Source organism: Zootermopsis nevadensis, unplaced genomic scaffold, assembly GCF_977971745.1.
Source record: "Zootermopsis nevadensis isolate Lab colony 2312 unplaced genomic scaffold, Znev_1.0 Znev_ptg000001l, whole genome shotgun sequence".
Lineage (NCBI taxonomy): Eukaryota > Metazoa > Arthropoda > Insecta > Blattodea > Termopsidae > Zootermopsis > Zootermopsis nevadensis.
This window is the reverse complement of record NW_028259133.1, coordinates 15763236-15787790: the sequence shown is the minus strand read 5'-3', so window position 1 is coordinate 15787790 and position 24555 is coordinate 15763236. Positions and strand designations below refer to the sequence as shown.

Here is a 24555-nt window from a genome sequence, read left to right as displayed (position 1 = left end):
ATTGATAAAATTTTAAATAAATATCTTACTAACTCTTTTCCATAAACGATAAAAATTAGTTTATAATCGTGCAGAACAGTTTATGCCTTTATTAATATGGATTTGAGGGAGAGCATCAAATCTTTAATATAACTTATACTTATGATGGAGTTTTCAAAACACGAATTGCCTACGGACTCTTGGCATTTCTTAACCGCGACTCAGAAGTTTGATAGTACATAAAGAATTTTAGCCGAATAATACCTTGTATTTATTAGTGGTTATTTGCTTCAACATATAATATAAGTTCTCTCCGTCCATTGTGTCGTCCTTGTTCTTGGCTATCCTTGTCAACACTGAATTGTATCTGCAAATACGTATAATGCTCACTACATCAAATCAGTGAGGATGTGGTGGGTGAGGCGTGTAGAACAGGTATAGAACTTGAGAAATTTACACAAAATTTTCGTCAAGAAAGGTTAGTGGAAAGAATCCCTTTTATCATGTCTGTCGATCGAAAGGTAATATTGAAATGGATCATGAGAGAGCGTGTTACTTATGGTCATGCTAACGTGCTTCCATCTTTGAACCTTTGTATACCACCCTTCCCGATCCACCTCATTTATTCTGTTCTGTGCGTATTCTTGTCAGTTCTGCAGAACACATCGAAGCTATCAGCTGTCCATTGCTCGCAAAGCGAATGAGCAGTCGACCGTTGAAAACAGAATGAGCAGATGACTTGAGTCGTGGTTCGAACATTTTTGTGTGACTTCTGAAATTCCTTCACGCTGACTCGAGGACTCCCTACCAGCTTTACCTTGCCATAAGTTATCACATGAAAAAATCTAGTCAGCGTTTACTCAATGTGTTTAACGACGAACATGTTATTAATGTAATATTTATAATCGCTATAGAAGGGGCAGAGTGCAAATGTATAAAGCGTATCATATCTTAATGCTAATTACTTAATGCTTTATACTTTGCTTTTATAAACGAGACTCTGGCGATCGAGTCACTGAAGAATATCTTTCCGTTGTTGTTTTGCTAGTGAAAAAGGAAATTCTTTATAGGAATTGCAAGCTAATTATAAATATTGCAGAAATATTGGTTGTTGAGGATTGGCCGATCCCGGCGTCACTTCTGTAACTTATTTTGTCTTCTACTTAACCACGAACCAGAACCGGTTCAGTGTCCGGCCCTGGTACCTTTCTCTTGTGGTTGAGTTTTTCTTTGAAGTAACAGAACATCACACAGATGGTCATCAAATACGTTGTACGCTCACAAGTCTGTCAGTGTTTGGTTTACAACTTGCCGGTTACCATGGACTCTAAGTTACCAATACCTAGACAAAGGATTGTTTGTGTATTGTTAACAGTGTGTATGGCTGTACCCAATACTAAATCCGAACTCGAAAGCGTAGCAGTTAATGGTGTCAGTCATTATGGTACTAGTCCACAAAAAGAAGTTCAAACCACAAGCATCTCATTGGATTATAGAGCAAGAAGTAATAACTTTATTTCCAATGGAAATTTTTTCCAAGATCTTGTCACAATGACGTACAACAAGCAAGAGCAGTACAATAGTAGTGGCAGTGACATCTATGGGAGGACAAGTGGATTAACAAATTGCAAGTTTTGTGGGAAACTTTTATCTTGTGTTAAACTTGCATTGTTATTCAACGTTGCTGAAACTCTAAGGATTATTAATGAAAAGTATAGGCTCAATCAGTCTTTCGAAGCATTCAATGGATTGGTGTCTTCAGAAAGAAATACTGGGAGTGAGTTGGGTGCATTCTACAAGTGGCATGAAAGTGATATCAGTGACGGACGTACGTTACATATGCTCCTTGTGTCAGGGATTACAGAATTGTTCCAGAACAGAAGCTTGACTTTCACATTTGTCCCTGGAATAATAGTGAACGTTCTGACCAAGAAAATGGGCCCGGGTCTGGTTAATTTATCCGTTAAACTAGTTCATGGCGGTGAAAAGGATGGAATCCATTTTGTTGAAACAGGTAAGATTGTTCGAGTAGCATCTGTTTCGACCGCATTACGTACGTTTTTTTCGTTAATTGTGTAAGGTTTGGGAAGGTTTTTTGAAAAGTGGAGCCAGCGACTGTCAACTTCTCATGGACGATTCTGCCCCTTGATAAGACAGTTATCTCTACACCTACCTGTTCGATCTATCCTTTATTTTATCGCTTTCTGAATTCCGAGCAGGAACTGTGCACCAGGTCTTCCCTTTCAGAGTTTCAGAATGAGGTCCTGCGAGTTAGCTGCTCTGTTCTAATTGTGATGTCCTTTTCTCTGTTTTCCTCAGCTTCACAGTAATATTTTGTTTTATAACCTAAACAGTGTTTACTTTTACTGCGGTTTTTCCTAGCTTTGTTAAATCTCGTAGACATTTCCAAATTTTAAGATATTATGTTTTAAAGATAATTTTAAAAGAAAATCTTAAGTATGTAGAATAGATGTAGGCAGACGGCCAAAAGTCCAATTCGTTGAGCGCCGCCAATGAAGATGTGTGGGAAAGTTAGGGTAAAGTTACCACGCAACAATCTTTGCCCTACAAGAGGTGCGTGGTCAGCTTCACGATCTGTTTGTCTTATTCCTCGTGCCCACTTAATACAATCCCCAGAGCTGGTCTGGATTAACTGGTTAGCAGACTTGCAGAGTGACTTCTTGCTGACTTCGGAATAGTTTGACTAAGAAACCTCATAATCGGCCGAAAGTGTAACAAGTGATAGACTACATGTTACATATTCTTCCCATGGAAAAAGATTATTTATTTGAGCGAGAAGAGACATTGTTATGTGGGCCTGAAAGGACTATTTTTCTTCGTCACTAGAGACTGTCGTTCCATCCTTCCTGAGCTAGTAAAATCCATTTTATTCAGATAATTAATCTACGTTTTAATGTTATCTCCGTCTATGAGCCTAGTAAAAATCCTAAATTATGAGAACTGTTAATCCCGGATCCCAAAAGCTTAAAGCTGTCCTGGTCCAAATCACAATGTACGTATCCCACGTAATATTATCTGTCATCTACTTTTTGCCTTTTAAAGAGGAAGTACACTTGTTTTAAGTCGCAGACGGCCGAAAATTGTTGGAGGTGCAGCCGTGGATGCTGATACCTGGAGCGGTGATGGTCGGGCTCTTTCCCTATCTTCTTCTGCACCTCAAGATGCTCGTAACGTCAGCTATGATGTTCAACAACATGGTTCTGTTGGGCGCAGTCCTCATGACACTCCGAAACCTCGTGTTCGGCAATCGTCCCGGCGGTGTCATCGTTTACGATAACCTGGGATACGAGAAGGAACCACCATTGCCCCATCACCCCGGATTAAGACAACCCGCAAAGCATGGGTCCACCTCTGAAGCCTACAAGGGGCTGCCGGTCACTTCACAGGCTCCCAGGATGCCTCATAAGTTGGCTCCTGCTCAGTGAACCTCACAGCTAGAGGTTCTGCTTCTTGTCTCAACGTGACGCTATGTTTGTCTCAGCGAAATCAGAATTACGAGGGACTCCACGTCTACACGGACATACTTGAAACCTTTTTCCGCAATATCGCCGCACGGCTCCAGATTCAACCCAAGATTATATTCAGAGAGAAATTTTCTTGAGCTCAGCTCCCTCCCTCCTCTCACATCTTAAATATATTGAGTGATACAAAATGTGCCAAGCTGGCAAACATTATTTAATGTCAGAATAAGCTTATTTATTGTTAAGATTTCTAATAAAATAAAGTTCTTATTTACGCATTTACTCAAAATATATTCCAATGTGAAGTATCGGTACAAGACCTGAAGTGGTTTACCTGACGAACAGCGATCTTTCGCGGTCTGCTAGTTGGTTATGCGCTAATTCAAAATAAAATAAACTTTGATAAAGTGTACTGGACGGAACCCGAAGCACGCATAGACAGATGAAAAAAAATACAATTTTTATGGGGTAACGTGAAAGAAAGAGCCATCTGGGAGATCTAAGAGTAGGAAGGTTGATAATATTAAAATGTATCTTACATAAATAGGGCCTTGTAACCTTCTTGAGCAGTGAGAAGGTGTCTTATTAAACATATTTGCCTTATATATATATAAAACTGTTTGGGGTATCGGCTAATTGTAAATTCTTGTTTTATGAGTGTAAATCATTGATAATTGATGATGAAGCACGCGGCAGCTAATGCACTCTATAAGGAGAAAGGCTAACTACTTGCAGTACTCAGCTGAATGCTGTGTGTTTAATAATCAAGTCCGCTTTGCAGACGAAGGAACACACTTATCTCGTTACAACGAAAGAGATATAATGATTCTGTGTTGATGAAGGCCAGATTCCGACTAGTGACGCTTCTTGATTGCTATACTTGTTATTTATCCGGTTCACTGCTACTTTGTTGTAAGTAATTATATCTGATCGTAGATACGAACATTCTACAGACTGATCATCGTAAGTGTTTGAACCTTTTTATTGTTTGTTCTTTGGGATTACAATTTTACATTAATCAAATGACAAGAGCGAGCTTTCTTGAACTAGATTAATATTATCGGCGGCTGGTTGATTTTTTATTTTTGTTTCAGAAACTGGCCTTTACGAATAATTTGACAAACTGGTCAGTGTTTCTTTAAGTCTATTTTAATTTTAATAAAAATGAACTTAATGTGATGTTTCTACCCCGAAACTGAGTATTAAGTATTCACAAAGACGATCAACTTAGGAACTTCCGGCGATACCAAAACCAGTTACCAGATCTCCAATTCCTTCCACACGTGGGACGAATATTTTAGGACCGTTGACGCAAAATACTGTGTTCTAGATCCGAACTACATGAAGCAGTCCTTATCAGTAACCGACCACAGATAAGCACGTGTTTTCGTATTTCCGAATAAAGTTTACATTTTGTCATACAAAATATTATTAAGGCAGGTATACTGATTTTGATGAACGGTTGGGTCATGTAGAATATATAAAGGTAAGTAGATATGAATAAATAGATGTGAACTGGATTAGGTTCTTGCAACTAAGCGACTATTAGCTTTGTGAAGAAGGCATTTTCTCCATACAGTTCTTTGATTCTTGCAAGACCCCCCCCCCCCCCCAAAAAAAAAAAAAATCATTAACTCGATTTCTGTTGATTAGCATTGGAGATTGAACGCGAGGACGGACACGTCCACATCTCGCTCTAATTTTGGGCACTTGCAGTGGACACATAAAAAGTTATTGTTCATTTTACTGTTCCATCATTCTCCTGAAATGAACTTGGTAACCCAGGCGAGATTAGAATAGCTGGTAAGTATGATATAACCCCATGCTAACCTGCTCGTTATGATTATTTCCTGTACAAACTCGGGGAAAATTCAGGTATGAAGTTAATATGCTAACAAATATGATACTGAGATTTGAGGCTGTCACTGCGGTGAAGAGGATTTTGATCTTTTAGTTCGTAACACCTTAGGGTCTTGTGGATAGAAACCTCCGTTTTGGAGGAACTTATTCCCCCCCCCCCCCCCATCTTCAGGAAGTTACAATACAGAATATCATCATCCAGAAATATGATATTGTCCATGTCCACAATGTGTAATATTTGTATGAATGAGTATATGCATGTGCGTGTGTGTGTTTGTAGATGCGCAGATGGATGGATCAATCGCCTGGCGGGCACACACGAACATCGTACATCTTTCGTAGTCGGAAGGGATCCGTGGCCAGGAGGTTGTACAATGACGTGCATTGGTAAGGCACAGCCGCACTTTCTCCGCCCGCGGTCGGTCCGGAAGGTTAGATCACTTCTTCCTCGAAAAGGTCCAGGGACAATGAAATGAAAAGAAAAATTGAATTTCCTTGCGAGAATTAAATTTGATGGCATTCTAACTTTATTAGTAAGTCTAACTGAACGCAAAAAATTGCATACTCATCAGCGGCTGAAAACTTCTTTCAGCAAATTACTGATGCTTGGAAATTGCGCCAAATGTCCCGCGACGCAGAACACGAAAATTACAGTCCCCGCTGCACCATATCTATCACTGCTTTACCAATCTTGTTAATACAACGTCACTCTGCTTGTAGTCACGCTGCTGTTAACATCACCCTTGTGTCCTGGCGATGTGGTAGCTCTGCTATGAAGGAATTGCCGCGCTATTCCCTCTGCCTGTCTTGTAGGCTGCAGCCCCGTATTGTCTGCTAGAAGTTTACCGACGTTTCAGAGGCACTGGCTGCCTCCATCATAAGAGTGATGGACCCTGAATATTATTTCTAATTATGCACCTTTCAAATAATGAACTAGAGTTTGTAGTACAGTGAGTACAATGAGCCGTGTCTGATAGAATTTAGTTCTATTTGGCCTCCTTATCTGCGGAGGTGTATTGCACCGGAATGAAAATATTTTTAGTGGAGAGTCCCTTGGTCTTCCACGTTTTTCGACAATGTTCTCATTTCATGAATGTCGAACAAAGAACTGACGAGGCGCTGGGTTCCACTGGCGAGGCCCCACCCACCTGGGTAATTGCAGTTTAACCCAGTGCTGTGTATTCAGGTCGAAAGAAAGCAGCAGATGCTTCTAGTCTGACGTTTGCATGAAGCAAGAAGTCATGACTTGCGTAACAGCACAGAGAGTGGGGGGAGGTGGTCGGTCTACTTCAAAAGTAATGCATCACCATCAAGTAACACTGCTTTCAATTTGATTTTCTTCCTTTCTCACAAATATATCTGTACATGTCATTGTCTTGCTTTTCATCTGACGTAACTTGATCTAACTTAATGTAATCTAACCAAACGTCACTTCAGAAAACACCCAAACGAAACCAAAGTAATATATGGGGAAACGATTGTGATTATATAGGATTTGAGACTTTCGCGGCGAGTACAATAAATAAAATCTTCTCGGGCAATCAGCCGCGTTAACTGGTTACCATAGTAAACCAGTTAACGCGGCTGGTTGCCCGAGAAGATTTTATTGAACGATTTTGATTGATTGAAATTGATTAGAAGTGACTTACAGTCATCAAAAATAATTGAAGGTTACCCACAAAACCAAATGTTTTTGTTTTATGTCCTTTTGTATTGGTACCTACGACCTAATTGTTACAAAGTTCGTCACTCTACTTCGTTACCAAAACCATTTCATTAACGGAAACGTTCGCGAATGTGTCCAATCGTAAAAGGGCAAAAATGTTATATATAATTACCTGACATAGTCTGTACTCTTTACAAGTCATCAAGCAGGAATTTCTTCTGTGGTGTTGTGTTACATAATAGAAAATTTCTGTTTATTAAATCGAAGTACCATTTTTTCAGGTAATGTAATTCTAGTGCTGTAAATAACAAGTTCACCTTCGACGTGCAAGTATACGTATGTTGCATAGTTAATGCAAATTCCGAATATATAGGACAGGCGTAAGAACATATTACTTTTATTTATCTATACAAATTATTGTACATTGGCACATTACAGGAGCAGCTCATTTCAACAAACAGTCACATGCATTAATAATTTTAATATTATGTAAAATAGATTAAGTAATATTTAAACTTATAAAGCTTTAATATCATGTAGTACTAATTCTGACAAAAATAGTGACTTTTACGTATATTTGTTTCATAATGATGTAATTTGGCCTACAGTCACGTTTTCAAACTGATTATTAACTTTCAAGAATCAATATAGTTTTTAAAAAAATAAGTATACATTTATTATATATAGGAACAATGATGAAAAATAAAACAAAGTTATATTACGCCATCTTAATGACCCATTAGTTGTGAAGAAGATGACGATCTGTCCTTCAGACGACGCATATTTTGTGAATTGTATTTACAGCCTTGCTTTCATTCAACGTGCAGTCTTTGGAAGGGATTGGAATGAAATTCAAATCTGTTTTGTACTCGCTGGTTTGTTATTGGAAAGCCGCCTCAGCTGCCGATCTGCTGTCTGGGTTCGGTGCCCGGGGCTTGGGTGGATCAGTGACGTATGTCAGCTCGTTCAGGTAGTACCTGCAACAAGATGCTTTGATGTCTGCAATAGGCAGTACTCGGAGACGTCTGAGCAATGGAATTAGCATTTTCATGCAGAACAGCACCTAAGCTAAGTTATTAACATTAATAAGAAAGTTGTAGAATTGACGGAAATATTAATAACCTATGGGTTCATGAATTAATTACTCCGAAATTTTAATTCCTTGTCATTAATTTTGTAAACAGGCAACACTCTGATATTTTTTAGGTAGTGCCAATATTAGCGCCACTAAATGTCCGAAATTTGCGTGATCATAGACTTGAGTAGTACAGTGAAATCTCGATATAACGCTGGTTTCGGCGAACAGCTTCAGCATCCGTGTTACATGTGAAATAAGTAAAATATATGTAGAGTTTTGTCTTCATACTCACCGCTGTGAAAACCTCAAATCATACAAAATATATGAAATCGTATTGGGTGACATGATCACAGCCGCGGTATAACGAGGCCGGTGTATCGAGGTTCCACTGTATATGCATCTTTCATTGCTTTTGTTTTCTCGAACGTCCTTATTACTAACGGGAAATCCATAGGCCTCTGCCTAGTTGCTGTCGTGGTTTGTAACTTCTAGGCAGTATCTGGCTTCTGAATAACGGGCATTGCGTGGGAAGGAGATGGAATACACCATTAAAATTTATCTTAGTTATAAGGGCAGGGAAGATTTAGGAACTGTTTCGTAATAGTGACCAGTGGTGAACTGTGGTACTGGTGATGTTGAACAATCAGGTTCTGCTACGATAGTGTCGGTTTGTTAGTGAGGTATGTATGTCAAGTTGAGTACAAACTGAAGGGCCTGTCTGATTGAAACGGCCATGGACATGGTAAATTACTGACCACTGCTGTGCCTGACTGCAGTCGAAGTTATACTCCCAGTCACAGACTCGGAATTCTTGGTTGAAGCTGGTTTCATTTGCGCAGATGTAAGGGATGCGACGCCCGTCCTCGTCACACATGTGGAAGATCTGACAGTGGTGCTCCGTATCGGCATAGAAACCGACTGCGCGGTCGGAACAGTCGAATGAGAACGTCAGGTTCGGAAATTCCTCCCATCGCTTGGCCTGGAAATATGAACACGGGCCAAATAAGGCTTCAAGCATTCTTAAAGTCGTTAGATTTCGGGTTCTGGCGGTGGTGAGGATGATGTTGTTCCTCTGGGTTATGACGCCGTGTGGATTCGTGTTATAGAAATATACTATCACCATCTTCAGGGCTAAAGTTGTAGACAGTATGTTTCTTTGAAACTTTGATATATACCTATGAGATTAAGCAGCGTCACAATCCAGAAGAACAACGTTGTCATCCTTAATTTTAGCTGTACATTGACATGTTTAACTTCATGATCAACTGGTAAAGGGCTACACGATGCATACGAGATGTGACTTTGACGACTGGCAGACTTTTGTTAAAATATTCTCGTATTGGTTAGAGACTGTGGCCAACTTCTGAGCAATAGTATCAACGTTATACACTCATATAAACGTTTCTGATATTCTTTGACACATTTTTGGAAACAGTCTCTCTTAAATTCTTTCAATAGATAACATTTACTGTCGTAACGCTCCTTCAAAGTGTTCACAAGTGACTCCTTTGCAGGAGACTTTATTTTTGAGAAACATGAAAAAGCCACACGATGGTGGTATCGGACTCGGGACCTTTAGCATGCTGGTCATACGCTAACCAATAGACTATTGGGGGTGACACAGTGTTGAAAATGTCACCGGTTTAATCCTAGGCAATGTTGTTATTCTTAAAAATTATAAATTTTTTAGTATAATAACAATTCAGTAAGCTGAAAACAAGAATAAAGCCAACATCCGAAATATTAAGCGTATGAAATATATATAAAAAACTGAGAAGTGTCTGAAATAATATTTACAGAGCTACAGAAACACAATATTCAGACATTTATAGGTGTACAGTTCGTTAGTTAGGTTTGCAGTAGTTAAATGTTAAACAGATTTGAGGTTTGATTTGCGGATTTTTTTTATAGATATTTCTTACCCTGTGAAGAACTGTAGGTTTGGAGTACACATAGGCCAGTGCTGAAAGAAAATTAAAAGGTCCTTAAATGTGAAGTCACAATCTTACTAGAATCTTAAACAGAGGCTTATTTACAAATCAGGCTTTAACGGCCAAATCTTGATGATTTCTTATTAAACACTTCTTAAAGTGTGCAGTTGATCGAGCATTGCCACATAACTCACGCATATATTGCGTAAGTTGTAGCGTATGTTTATCTTTCCGCCCGTAACTTATGTGCGTAAGCTGGCCTACAAATTGTATACGAACTTACCGATAACACATACAGAAAGTAGAACTTGGCGTATCATCTTCTACAGGCAGCTGAAAGTAAAAAAGAATTTGGTGATACGGTATACAGAATGCTGAGTTTAGCCACAAAAATTATTATCATGAGAACTGACAAACAAAGCCTCGTGGTTGAGTGGTTAGCACTCATGCTTCGTTTTCGGGAGGTTACGGGTCCACATCTCTGTTCGGAAACCGGCTGTCCTTACTGAAGTTTCCCGTAGTTTTGTCAGTTACTCAGTACCTTGAATTAGGCCATGAACACTTTTTTCACACTTTTCAAAAATGTATTATTCAGTAATCCTTGTGTGATGTGAGCTATTAAAGTCGTCATTAAAGAAACCACAAATAAATAAAAATGAGATTTTAAATTTTCACTACGACTCTCCAAGTACATTTTATCTCAAGGCTCTTTCGTGTTCTCTCACTTCGAAAGACCCCCATGCAGCCCCAGAATAAGAGTAATTTCGCCCTCAAGGTCACGTGCATGATATGAAGTGTATTTTCTCGGGTCTGGTCTTAACAAACACTTTTACTTGGAGAGTCTGTTATAAATAAAATCTTACACAATCTTGTTTCAATATTTCTCGTTCTTTGAGATGAAGAATCATCTTGTTTCGTTATAAAGTATCTCAAACCATTGTATAATATATTTCATAACGATTGCATTATATGTTTTAGGCTTTTAAAAGGAGAAAGTAACATGTGCACAGGTAGATCATCTATCTAATGTCTTCATTTCGGCGACATCATGATCGCGTAGAAATACGTAGAAGGCGCACGAAGGACACAGAAGGAAGAAACATGATGCTGCTTTACGTAACACAGAAGTAAACTGTTCGTTGTCAAACGAGTAAGAGGAAAAGAGGACTGCTGGCTGCTGCTCTTTTCTTTCTGGTTTCAGAGTGCTAACGTAACGAAAGTGAAAGTTCGTTCTCGGTTGAGGAGAGAAGGTGGAGGAGTAGAAGAGTAGCGATGATTGGATTGACCTTTTGACAGTATGGAGTATCAGTTCCTGAAGTGTTAATTTATCTGTATATTTCCGAGCGATTCAAGAATCAGCGTGCCTACGTATTGCACATTTGACCTGGGATTTGCATAATTCTACGACAAGCGGTCAAAGATTTTTATGTCCTACGAAATGATATTGATGTCGGCCTTTATTTTGGTAAATTCGGTATTTAAAAGTGTGGAGGTGTTAGTGATGCATATGAAATTTATTGTGTCCTCAAGCTGTTAGCTGGAAGTTACAGGTATTCGACAGCACCCCCCCCCCCCTCCCAGTGTCTTCCTGCTTCGTATCGAAATTCACTCATGCCAAGAATATGGTGGTTACGTTGCTCTCGGATGTGGACCTTGTACTTTCTTTTTTGTTTGAGGGGCTAGATTTCTTTTTCAATTCTGTCTGGAAAAATTTATATTTTTCAAGTTGGAATTTTAATTTATCCTCTTCCACATATCTGTGATAAAGCTAGAATGGACACTGTCGTTTCCGAAATTGCTTTGTTACCTGTATTTTTCTTTTCGGTTCCATATTTACCCCCTATCCCCTCCCTCCTTTCCAACATGTTTGAACGTTACTGGTGTGACCTTTAGTGAAGAATGTAAGAGAGGAGACAGACGATTGCCTGTTATACCTTCTTCATCCCCACTACAATTCGTAAATACTTGAATTAAGGTCGTCAGATCTGCCGTTCCCTTACGCTGACGAGATTCCTCATGGTGCAGCAGTTTTATAGAACTCTCTGATTGGAGGTTCTACGGCGGCGAGTAGGAAGATGGCTGTCATCTGGGTTGTAGTGCCTTGTAGTCTGATAGAAGTTATCCGACGTTTCAGAGGTGTTTATTTCTTCCAGTGATGAGTATTTATCGCCCTAATGATGAAGGCAGCAAGTTGCTTTGAAACGTCGCTGAACTTCTATCAGTCTACACCGCGCATCAACACATAATGTAAATGTAAATATGTTTATTGAATACTTCGCTGATTTGATATCATTTTTATACGTGTGTTCCACTCAACACACAAAATGAACACATAATTCGGAATTATAGGAACAGTAATAATCATAATAACTATCATTTGTAATAAGGGAGTACTTAATGTTTTATTTTCCAGCGACTGATTTTTATTAAACGTGGTATGGAAGGTCTGAACGTTAAGTTAGAGTCAAATTTAATTCGGATTTCGTCAGCGTACTTTTATCGAAGAAAACTATCGCAAAATAATGTAAATAATAAGTAATTTTAAGACATTAATTCTGTCTTCTAAAAACGTGGTGTGCTGTACAATAAACTAATCACTCCCTGGCCAATGCATAGCATAATTGTAATATAATATAAAAAATCTATAATCGAATATATATCTTAATCTTCATTCTACTGTATTCTGTGTAATAAAAACCAAATTTAACGGTAAATTATGCATCGTGGTTTAGAAGTTGTGTTAAAAAATAATCCAACACGAATGCTGAAGAATACAGGAACATGAATTACGGTTGATGCACTTTAATTTGCCCTGTATGGCTGTTGTTCAGCCGACAGTAATGAGACATTATGATTTTGCAGATGCTTCGACGGTTGTTTTTAAATAGCAAACGGCAATACAAAGTATTCTGTGCTGCGTGGTGGCAAACATTCCCAGGATTTGGTCTGCTCTTAGTCTTTGAGTGAGTGCACTTTTTATTTGTTACTTTTCTTCCCAAAAATTAGCAGCAAGTAAACATGCTTCTCATCCATAATCTTGTTTAAATAAATTTAAAAATTCCTGGGAACATAAATTTTGGTGCCGTGAAGTTAATAGCCTATTTACTTAACACATACGTTGAGTTATGTATTTACTTCTGCTGTATTTCGCTAAGGCCTTTTAATTACATCCGTTGCGAATGTTGAATGATACGATTACCGTACATTGTGAATTGTAAAGGCTGTAACCGTGACCTGTTTATGATCCTTTCCCGGCATTTGCTTACACAGACTGATGGTCTTTGTAAATGTCGAGGATGTAACTTCGGACCTCGCGTTTACCGTTGTTCCGCCACAAGGCTTCAGATGTGCTACGAGTTATTATAATAAATTTTATACGCGGAAGCTATAGTTATAAAAAGGCGATATCTTATCTTTCGTAAATAGAATTCATAATACACACACACACATGCTGGTTTATCATCGTTAGTTTTTTTCAATATGTGTAATGTTTTGTTTTTGTATGCCTGCACATTTACAGAGCAAGGAATTATATGTAGACACATATCTCTGTTTAAGTGTAGTTTTGTATCCCCTTTCTCTGTGACCAAATTTTGTGTTCTTTGTAGCAGGATGCATTTCTCATATATTTTTCTTTCGTTTATATAACAGAATTGTTCAGTAATAGACCTGTTATTACTGCTACTAGGGGCTAGAAGACAGAACATAGTAAATTTTAATACTGCAGAACCAGGTGGGGGGTAGAAAGTAAATATTCTTAAAATAAAATAAATAATTATCGATAGATCGATTGATTATTTGGCTATTTAACGACACTCATCGAACTGCAAAAGTTTAGCCATTAATGTGACGTAAATATTTCTGTCATGGCTGGACAGCATTCGCGACGGAGCGACGGAATGAGATCACGTTACCAGATAATCAGGCTCTTTATATATTATATATTATGTTTCTATATAAAGTGACTCAAAATTATGGTGAGCGGTGGTTTTCATGTCTGTTTTCTGCTACCAGAATGAGAGATGTGTTCATTTTTTAAGACACATGTTAGTCTATGCGACCTGTCTACTCGATTGTACATTATTTCTACTCTTTCGTCAAGAGACGCTCCTCCAGTTGTATCCCAATATCCTCCTGGATCTTCTTCAATGCCATGTACGTACTACAGTGAGTACAACAGCGCTGCTTCATTCCGACTGTCACACGCAGACGGGGCGAGCGTCTTTAAATGTCGGCGCGACTGTAGCTTTGTATAATACATAGAATATGAAATTTATCGAGATTTTATTCAATAAAGTTTCTTCGGACTAACACCCTCCTCGATATGGAGTAAAAACCTGACTTTTGGGACTCGGTCTCTGTGAGGAACTGTTGACTCAGCTGATGTCCGAAAGGATTAATTGCATGAACGGAATTACGTAGGTGACCTCGTTTTGTGGGTGCGAAGAGGTGTGTTCTTCTCAGTATCATCCCATTGTATGAAGATCACCATATAAAATACAACCTTCGATTTAGCTCTTGTGTGTGTGTGCTGGTACAGAAGTTAGTAGACCGAAGGCCGTGTGTAGTGTCCTTAACGTTGCGGAATGTTAAAAGGTACTCTTCACTGTGGGCGACGCATAACTAACCACCTCTCTTTCAGACGGCGTATAACATGCTATTGGAGAAGTAATTATTTTCTATCACGTTATATTTCGAAAATAAATGTGTATGATTTAAGAAGAGGAAGTTAGCTTTTCAAGTAATATATTTCTATTTATGACTTCTATCGCCATATTTAAGAGAATGAATCCACGGAGGACACACTTAAAAATGTGAACAGACGTCGGAGAAAGTAAAACTTGCGCCACTCCATTATGAAGCCCTTCCTATAAAGTTGTTAATTTTTTAGTAATTTAAAATCTTCTAACTGACCGATTTACGAACGTTCTATTAACGAATATTCCGTAAAACGAAAATATGACAAACCTACCCTTAGAACCGCGGACATGGCTTTTACCAGTGATCACTACAACCATTAAGTCAATTATCCATCGATACTGAATACTATTAGTTTATTATCAATTGCACTGTATACTTTTAATTACTTTTTTAAATTATAGGAAGTATTTCTCAAATTTGTTTTCTTTAAATGAAGGGGAAGCCCATTGTTTCGTGATGAAAAACCTTCAAGGAACGAATTCCTTTCACTCAGATACGTATTTTTGAACAAAAATAAAACAAAATTAAACATTTACATTCTAGAGCTCTACTCTTTCTTTGACCATATAATGTATTCTACTTCACATGCTACATACCTGAATATGTTTTAACTCTTGACGAATAATACACCAAGAATGAAATAGTCCCGAAGATGTCTCTGGTTAATTTATCCGCACTTTGAGAAGTCTTGCTATACCCATGTGAAGATCGGTCTCATCTTTATATAGACAAGCCCCTCCCCTTCCCCACTTCACTCCCACTGCTGCGCGCATCTTTCCACCTAGTCCCACGAGGTCCATTGCTTGAACTCTCCCATTTCAGGAGCTTCTCTTAATTACCGTAGTCCAGTACGGCACACGCACGTGAAGACTAATTTGTTCTCTAAAATATTTCAAAATGATTCAGCATGCAATTTTATACATGCGATTGTGACATAATATTTGTGTGGGACCAGATAGGAGTATTTCAAAGTGAGAGTCTACTAGAAATATTCAGTGGTTAAAATGATCTTCAAAATTTGGTAGGTGTAAGTTACTGATCTCATTAAGATACTTTATAGGTAAATTAAAGGAATCAGTGAAAAATGATCTCTAGGTTTTATGAAGCACATTAAACTTAATCTGGAATGGCCTAGTTCTAGGCATAGTAAATGGAGAGATAATAGGTTGATAATTTGTCTAGGGGCTTCAGTATTTTCAGTATTTTTCGAAAACTCCTTTCCCCGCATGTATGTACCTATTTTTTGATAGCTAATTATTTGACCTCTTTTTATAAATCTGCTGTCCACATTCTCAAAGCAACCCATTTTTTTTGGGACTTACTGTATAAAATGAAATAGAATCATTGAATTTTTAAACATGATGAGTGTAATACATGTGTAAAGGCTGTCACATGTACAAGTACTCGATGTACACAGACACTCACTTCTATGTGTCTGTCTGTAAATTATTTGTTCGTTAATTAACTAATTAATTTACGCATTCATCTTCATATAGACCACATATATGGGTTTCTGATCAGCTGATCGGATCGTCGCCGAATATGTAACAGTTAAGTTAAACATACACTTCTACGTCCATACTACAGGCCAGTGGTCAATTTCGCGGCCCTGTGTTTTGTTCCTGGCACTCATTGGATATCTGCTGGCTGGATGGATACACAATGATATGGCAGTAATGATAAACTTTTTATAAAGAGCAGGGGTGAGAAATGGAGCTCACTGAAATGACAAACAGAAATAGAGCCAGAGGAAGGATACCGCTTAGAGAACGAGCATAAAAGGAAAATAAATAAAATTAAGAGAAATGGAAATAAATTAAAAACTTTTGGAACATAATTTATTCGAGCCTTTTTGTTTATTCGACAGACTACTGAAAGGTGTTTGTAGTTGTGGTTTGTAGAAGCAAGCAGAAACTTACAACATGCGAATCATTTAACCGCATGTTATGAATTAACTGATTTCTGCTTGCATTCACCCGATACTTTCATAGAACGACAATTTATGTTTTTGAAATACTAATAATGATTATGACATTTTATACGTGTCGGCTACCCACATTCCGACGACTTTTTTTCAGAATACCAGCGCAACCGCTGGCATACTCTGCTCTCCGAAACAGTAGCTTCTTAGCAGTGTTCCGACTTATCTGCCTGTCTACCATTATGAACAGTTATTTCAAACTTACAATTTTGTAGTTTTGTGTAATTTTGTGAACGATTAGGATATTTAATTTGTTATAGTATGACAGTGATGTAATATTGAAATGTGTTTCCTGGTTCATATGGGTCAGTGGTAGTCGTGATGTACGAATGCGCCGGATTCTTGCCAGCAGACAATACTAACGCCACTTCATTATGTGTCAGTTTTTTTTGGTAACTGAACAAACAAACAAACAATCAGTGAGATACGCTTCACTTACTGTCGTTTTTATTGCACTCATTCTGAATTGCTTCTGCGCCAACATTTCGTTGAAAGGGTACTTTGAGGGTCTAACCAAGACAAGAATTCCTTAAGCGTATTACTCTACAGTTCCACTCATTCCAGTTACATCTGCAATTACATTCTGGCGGCAAAATAGTAACGTGTCACACCGCTAAAACTTAAACCCATCATTTAACGCGATCCTGAGGTCACTGAAAATCATCATTATCCTCACAGCCGTTAGAACCTCATCTCACATAGTGAGATTTCAAGTTTTGTCGGCCCTGAGGATGAAGATCTCTTGAGTTTTGGCTCCGTGTAGACTTGTCGCTAGAAGAGGAGTATGGAACGATGGGATTGTGCCCTACTTGTTGGTGTTGCTGTGACCAGTAGAGACTGAAGAAACTCAAGAATGACTAGGCTTTATGTAAGTTAAAATTAATGGGGGTGGAACAACAATAAAACGTTAACTAATGTTGATAGACCATGTCTGTACTTGACCACTTACTGATTAAGACATTGAAACTCTCTTCACTTTCACTGACACCCGTTGTTGTACTTCTCATATATTTGTTGTAGCCACAGTAAAGCAGCATTGTCCACGTGCCACGAAAGTGCACTGCTGTGTTCTCCCCCAGACCAGACCCAGAAGAAACACAAACATCCCGTCACCTCTCTTCAGCTGATGATGTAATGCCAGGAATTCTGGTCACGTAATATTGATGTGAAATGCTTTATTTCCAGGCCATTGTCGAAATCTGCCGCGTCACCCTTCCCGATGTTGTCCACTCATGCCCATCTCTTTTAGTTTTCTTCCTTCATTCCCCAGCATGCCACGACTACCAGCGCCCTTTATTACGTTCGGTGTGTTCTCCTTCGTTAAAACATATGACAGTGTGAGAATGACAACAATCAGGTCACGTGAGGAAACCGAAGGCACAAAGTTCTCAGTGTATCTGCTGTTTTCTTCTTATAATTCTTTTATTTACTTTTTTGTGACTAATTCCGTGGAGCAGAGCCTTTCTTGAGAAGGTGACAGTCCCTCAGCTAGTCAGGAAGTTTACGAAAGATATATCTCTCGAAGTATTTACCTCATAGGTAAATGTATTAAAAATTATAATAGATCAGTAAGTGGATGTGTTAGGTTTCATACTTTTGACTCGTGTCCAAATCACTACGATAATTCCAGAAAACGAAGGAATGGGAATGCGTAATCGTACCAGAATAAACACATGCATTCTTTGAAAATTCAGAATTCTGAATGATCTTAGCTGAAATAAAAAATATCACATCATACATATACTCATGTACTACATAAGGTTTGCCCTCAATATTCTTCAAAAATGAGGTTGTGACATCGAATCTTAGTCAAGTGAATTTTTTTCCTTCTTGCCGCTACCGTGCTGTTATTTTGTATCACTCAAGGAATGACAAGTGGACTTTTTGGACCTATTTTAAGTGGCGGTAATATTGAGCCCACCTCAGAAGTTTGTCTCTCTGCCATAATGGTATTACGGACTATATGAATTTCAAAACTCCGAAATTTGGGCACACCTCGATGTCTCAAGGGCCATACTGAATTTCGTCCACATCCGTCCACTAGAGCTGAATTGTATGAAAAAACAGACGGACGGGCAGGCAGACAGGGTCGGACCAAAATTCGTTTATGTATGAAAAAAAGCATCGCAGATTAACTGTCCAACATGTCGTTCAAGCTTTTGGCATCCCCTTGAAACCTATCAGTTTTTCTCTTCTTTTTGTACGCATTGTACAAGTTAAAGTACATGCAGTTTGCAAGATGGTGCATTTATAAATAAAGCTCACTAAGGTTGTCCTTCAGTAAGTTAAGACAGAAAACCTTATGAATTTTAGTAACTTTAACAAAGACATGTGGCTTTGTGCAAGTGTCACATTAATGAGGATAGTCTATCTTCAATTACGCGGCCATGCATTATGATGTGGCGATGTGTTTTTGACAGTCACAATCCGAGGCTAGGTAGCAAGAGGCATGTCCAGTGAGTGTGTTTAGGATCGGGTCTTGGAATTCCTTTAATGTTGTTGTCCACAACTATACGTCACACGTCCTCATAATTCAGTGAAGAATTGCATGCGTTGGTTTACAAGACCGTAGGTAAATGTATGTTGCGTAAGTGTTCATTAGTTAGTATTATATTGCAGATGACATTAACCCGAGTTGAGCTGGTTGCTCAGCCATCGCATATCATAAATAACGACAACAAACGATGTTTCAGTGAGTTATAACGGCCCATGTTACTCGGCAACATGGTGCTGTGCAGTGCTACAGAACCGTATGTTCTTGTAGGAAACAAGGCTAACGAAAGCCAACTCGCGTGGATTACACAAGCACTGTCGGACACCTGGGGACTGGAAACATATGTACCCGTCCACTTGCAGGATTACATCTTGTTTAGTAAGTAGCTTCTTCCACGGTGATGTCACTTCCGGTATTGCCACGACCTTCTGGTTGGAGAAAGTGTGCGGCCAGTTTTTGAAGTGGTTTATATGTAATAATTACATGCCTCTAGCACCGTGCCATGTAACTCGATAACCGCTTTTGTGGGATCGTATAAATTCTTGTGGTAAAGAATTTTCTTTGTCTCAGAGAAGAACATAAATTGCAGACATCAGTAAACAAAAATGTTCATCCAGAAAAGAAAAGTGAGCATTGGAACATTTACAAAAATTCTGATAGCAAACGTTTCGAAGACGGCAACTTGTAACAAGTAAAAAAGTATCACACGTGAGCGTCTCAAACAGTTGGGATATCATTGGGAGCGACTTTAAGAAAGCGACGCTCGGCGTCGCGACGCCAACCATCGCGACTGCTTCAGCAGACGCGAAATTTACATCTGTGAAGTCTCTATATTGAAGTGATATTGAACTAGAAAACCGACGCCGAGCGCCGCGACGCCATCACAGTATCACACGTGTGAGTCTCAAACCGTTGCATAACATTGAGAGCGAATTTGAGATATCGACGCCCGGCGTCGCGACGCCTACCATCGCGACGCCTTCAAATAACGCCAAATTCACATCAGATATCTCCAGATAACAGCGATCACTCAATTATAAAACCGACGCCGAGCGTCGTGACGCCATCATATGACGCCAAAAACTGGCGTCAAAGCCGTTGTATTATTATGCGTACGATGCTAGATAGCCGACGCAGATCACATGGACGAAACACGACGTGGCGCCATGGGCGTGAAGTGGATACCGTTCAATATACACGGTGTAACCTAACCTAACTGAACCTAACCTAACTAACCTTACCTAACATAATCAAACCTCACCTAACCTAACCTAACCTAACCCAACCTTACCTAACCTAATACAACCTAACCTAATCCAACCTCACCTAACCTAACCTTGGCAAATGCAAAAGCCACCGCAATAACCCAGTAAGACTAGGCACAATGATCGTGAATAGACGCTGAGCGTTGCGACGCTGAATATGGCGACGCCTTCGAATTACGCCAAACTTACCGCCGATAAGTCCACAGAAGACACCATACGAAAGTGAAATACGTCGAGTGAAGCGACGCCATTCTTCGCGACTCCATCACAATACCTCAGGAGCGCGACTTAAAGAGTTTGGATACCATTCGGAGCGACTTTAATAAATCGACGCCCGGCGTCGCGACGCCTACCATCGCGACGACTTCAGAAGACGCGAAATTTACATCTCAGAAGTCTCTAGATTAAAGTTATATTGAACTAGAAAACCGACGCCGAACGTCGCGACGCTATCTGTCGTGATGCCATCACAGTATCACACGTGTGAGTCTGAAACCGTTGGAATAACATTGAGAGCGAATTTTAGAAATCGACGCCCGGCGTCGCGACGCCTACCATCGCGACGCCTTCAAATAACGCCAAATTCACATCATATGTCTCCAGATAACAGCGATCACTCAATTAGAAAACCGACGCGGAGCGTCGCGACGCCATCATATGACGCCAAAAATGGCAACAAAGCCGTAGTATTATGGAGGGTACGATGCTAGATAGTAGACGCCGATCAGAGGGACGAAACACGTCGTAGCGCCGCCTGCGAGAAGTGGATACCGTTCAATACCTAACATAACCTAACCTAACCCAACCTAACCTAACACAACTTAACCTAACCTGACTTAACCTAACCTAACTTAACCTAACGTAACCTAACCTAACCTAACCTAACGTAACCTAACTTAACCAAACCTATCATAACCTAAACTAAAATAACCTAACCTAACTTAACCTAACCTAACTTAACGTAACCTAACATAACCTAACCTAACTTAACCTAACCTAACGTAACCTAACTAACCTTACCTAACATAATCAAACCTCTCCTAAGCTAACCTAACCTAACCTAATACAACCGAACCTAACCTAACCTAATCCAACCTCACCTAACCTAACCTTGGCAAAATGCAAAAGCCACCGCAATAACCGAGTAAGACTAGGCACAATGATCGTGAATAGACGCTAAGCGTTTGACGCTGAACATGGCGACGCCTTCGAATTACGCCAAACTTACCGCCTATAAGTCCACAGAAGACAGCATACGAAAGTGAAATACCGACGTCGATTGTCGCGACGCCATCACAGTACCCCAGGAGCGCGACTTAAACAGTTTGGATACCATTCGGAGCGACTTTAATAAATCGACGCCCGGCGTCGCGGCACCTACCATCGCGACGGCTTCAGAAACTCGAAATTTACATCTGAGAAGTCTCTAGATTAAAGAGATATTGAACTAGAAAACCGACGCCGAGCGTCGCGACGTTTTCTTCCGCGACGCCATCACAGTATCACACGTGTGAGTCTGAAACCGTTGGGATAACATTGAGAGCGAATTTTAGAACTCGACGCCCGTCGTCGCGCGCCACCCATCGCGAAGCCTTCGAATAACGCCAAATTCACATCAGATGTCTCCAGATAACAGCGAGTCCTCAATTAGAAAACCGACGCCGAGCGTCGTGACGCCATCACATGACGCGAAAAAATGGCGTGAAACCCGTTGTATTACGGTGGACACGATGCTATATAATTGACGCCGAACAGAGGGACGAAACACGTCGTGGGCGAGAATTGGATACCGTTCAATATACACGGTCTAACGTAACCTAACCTAACTTAACCTAACCAAACCTAACCTAATCAAACCAAACCTAACCAACCTTAACCTAACCTAACCTAACTTAACCCAACCTAACCTAACTTAACCCAACCTAACCTAACTTAACGACGCCGTACGAACTTCATATCTTAGGCCTATATAACAAAAAGGATATGAATCGAAGACTGCGTACGGCGAATCTGAAAGGGCAAGTAGAAAGCGGTAGTGACCTGTACTATGCCTGCATTCGCCTTAGGAGGCTTAGAAGACTAAGCTGGAGATCGAAATGGTAATTCTCCTGACATTTGAAGCGGGGTCCTGAAAGAACGAGGCGGGAGTGCTAACTGCTAATCCCTGATGATCATTGCTTTGTTAGTATATTGTTTAACAATGCTGCATCAACTGCTGAGATGAATTATCGTGTGATGCGTGAGAGAATTCATTATTATATTTGGTGAAGTAGAAAGGATTGCAGATATACTTGAATAAGAATTGCAATGAATACATCGATTGACAGCTATCGACGTCTACTTTCGCCGTATTGCATTCGCCTACGATATTACAACAGAAGTATTTTACTTTCCATCTCACCAAAGATCATGGTACACTATCAACACTCTTAACTTCATACTCTGGTAGCCTCAGAATCCACTCTTGGCCACAAGGCTGAGGTTGTTTGTAATTTTCATCAGTCTCTGTTACAGTGCCCCAAGATACGCTATTGCCACTTCATGTCCCTACCAATCTATAACATGTATTTATTTTGGGAGCACTGGACTCTGCGTATAGTGTCCATTACTTTGAAGACATATTTTTGAAACGTTTCTGCGTTTTCTGTACCCTGTGTAACCATCCTTCATTATTGGAGGTATCAGAAATTGTTCTGCAGACTGCGCACAATGCTGCCGAAGCGATTTTCAGCGCATCCCAAACTGACTTGACGGTTTCTCAACACACACTTGGAAGCTCTCACGTTATGTAATTCGAGTTGAGGGAAAACATCACTGAATGAATATGTCATAGCTGCACCATAGTATTTCTCTCAATTCCAAGGATGGGCTACAAGGCTGTTTCAACTTTAGTCCACGTATAAGACTGTCTAAAATTATTGTTGCCTGCGAGTGAACATAGTTCTTACGGTCTGTATTGTGGAATCGCGCAAGTTATTATTCTTCTGCCAATTTGAATCTGTCTACATTTGTTTTCTCAGTGCTGATCTTTTTACCACGTAAAGTCCAGAATATCGAAACGCGTTACCTGGTTGCAGCTGACACTCGCGGACTGTCACAACCACAGTGTACTCAGATATTTATCGCATGAATTACCATAGATAGTCTATCGTATGATAGCTAATATTAATCGTTTGAAAAGATGAATTTTGCTGTCTTCATCAGTGAAATAGGAAGATAAGGGCAGAAGACATACGTTCTCGGTTGAGCTAGCCTCAGACGCTGGCGTAATTTTATTCTCTTAAAATTCAGGTGATGGACGTAGTACAAAATAAAAATGTAATACAATGTAATGACATCTTTGCTCATTAAATATAAAACAATATACATGAGCCTATTTTGCAGCAAGACACAAGGGCGAACTGCTTGTTCTTCTGCCTCGATATTTCGTAATGTGATACAGCAAGAAACGCTTACATTCGCTGCATTCCTTCACGTTTTGCCGTGGATTGCTACATGAGCTTACCTAAATAAATTAAGAGACAACCACTTTTGCATGAGATGGAATATTATCATCTGAAGTTGTGTGCAATATACCAGTTTTCTGCTAATGATTATAAAATGTAACTTTCATTCAGTCAGTAAAATTACGGTATTCTAAGACACCAACAGCATTGTGTAATTGGGAAATCACAAGGGCGATGGAAATTCTAGGAAGACTTAAGTAAGTTTACGATTACGAGTAGTCGTAAATAATACTGAATAAGTTAAGTTTCTGTTTTGAATATCTTCCTACTTTTCGTAACAGAGTGCTCCCGGACACAGTGGCACTAAATTTGTCCAGATTGAAATATTGTGTCTGATACGAAGCAACAAAGATACCGGCTTCTTAAATTTGTTTCACTTCTTTTGTATTCTATCATTAAATTACCAAATAGAGCTCTTAATTTTATTTGTGTATGTATTTATTTAACGACACTACCAATAGCTAAGATAATGTTGCTTTGAATGATATTGTGATTAATTGGGAACAATATGAAAGGAAGTGGTCATGGTGTATTTTTAGGAAGTGCCCCGGAACTTTAATGGAGGAACTGAGGAAATCCACGAAGAACCTCAGTCAATAGGCTACAGCCTTT

The 24555-nt window shown here is 39.4% G+C and overlaps 2 protein-coding genes across 7 annotated transcripts in view; one reads left to right on the top strand and one right to left on the bottom strand.

Annotated features, from left to right (window-relative positions):
* The window catches only part of LOC110833086 (uncharacterized), a 53428-nt gene extending 49689 nt beyond the window's left edge, over positions 1-3739 (top strand). For 2 of the 5 annotated variants that reach the window (XM_087344099.1, XM_087344085.1), the window contains one exon: positions 3064-3739. In XM_087344099.1, coding sequence (XP_087200225.1) covers positions 3064-3425 — 362 coding nt within the window. In that variant the 3' untranslated portion in view covers positions 3426-3739. Of the gene's footprint in view, positions 1-1213; positions 1994-3063 lie in introns of those variants that run through there. The other 3 variants (XM_087344080.1, XM_087344077.1, XM_087344094.1) reach the window with 3 other exon arrangements.
* A 3629-nt stretch (positions 3740-7368) lies between these two features.
* The window catches only part of LOC110833106 (U-scoloptoxin(01)-Er1a), a 35456-nt gene continuing 18269 nt past the window's right edge, over positions 7369-24555 (bottom strand). The window contains exons 1-5 of one of the 2 annotated variants that reach the window (XM_022070759.2): positions 15294-15399; positions 10280-10329; positions 9988-10028; positions 8821-9044; positions 7369-7964 (exon numbers count right to left, since the gene is read on the bottom strand). In XM_022070759.2, the coding sequence (XP_021926451.1) occupies positions 7868-7964; positions 8821-9044; positions 9988-10028; positions 10280-10316 (399 nt within the window). In that variant the 5' untranslated portion in view covers positions 10317-10329; positions 15294-15399 and the 3' untranslated portion in view covers positions 7369-7867. Of the gene's footprint in view, positions 7965-8820; positions 9045-9987; positions 10029-10279; positions 10330-15293; positions 15400-24555 lie in introns of those variants that run through there. The other variant, XM_087344144.1, reaches the window with a different exon arrangement.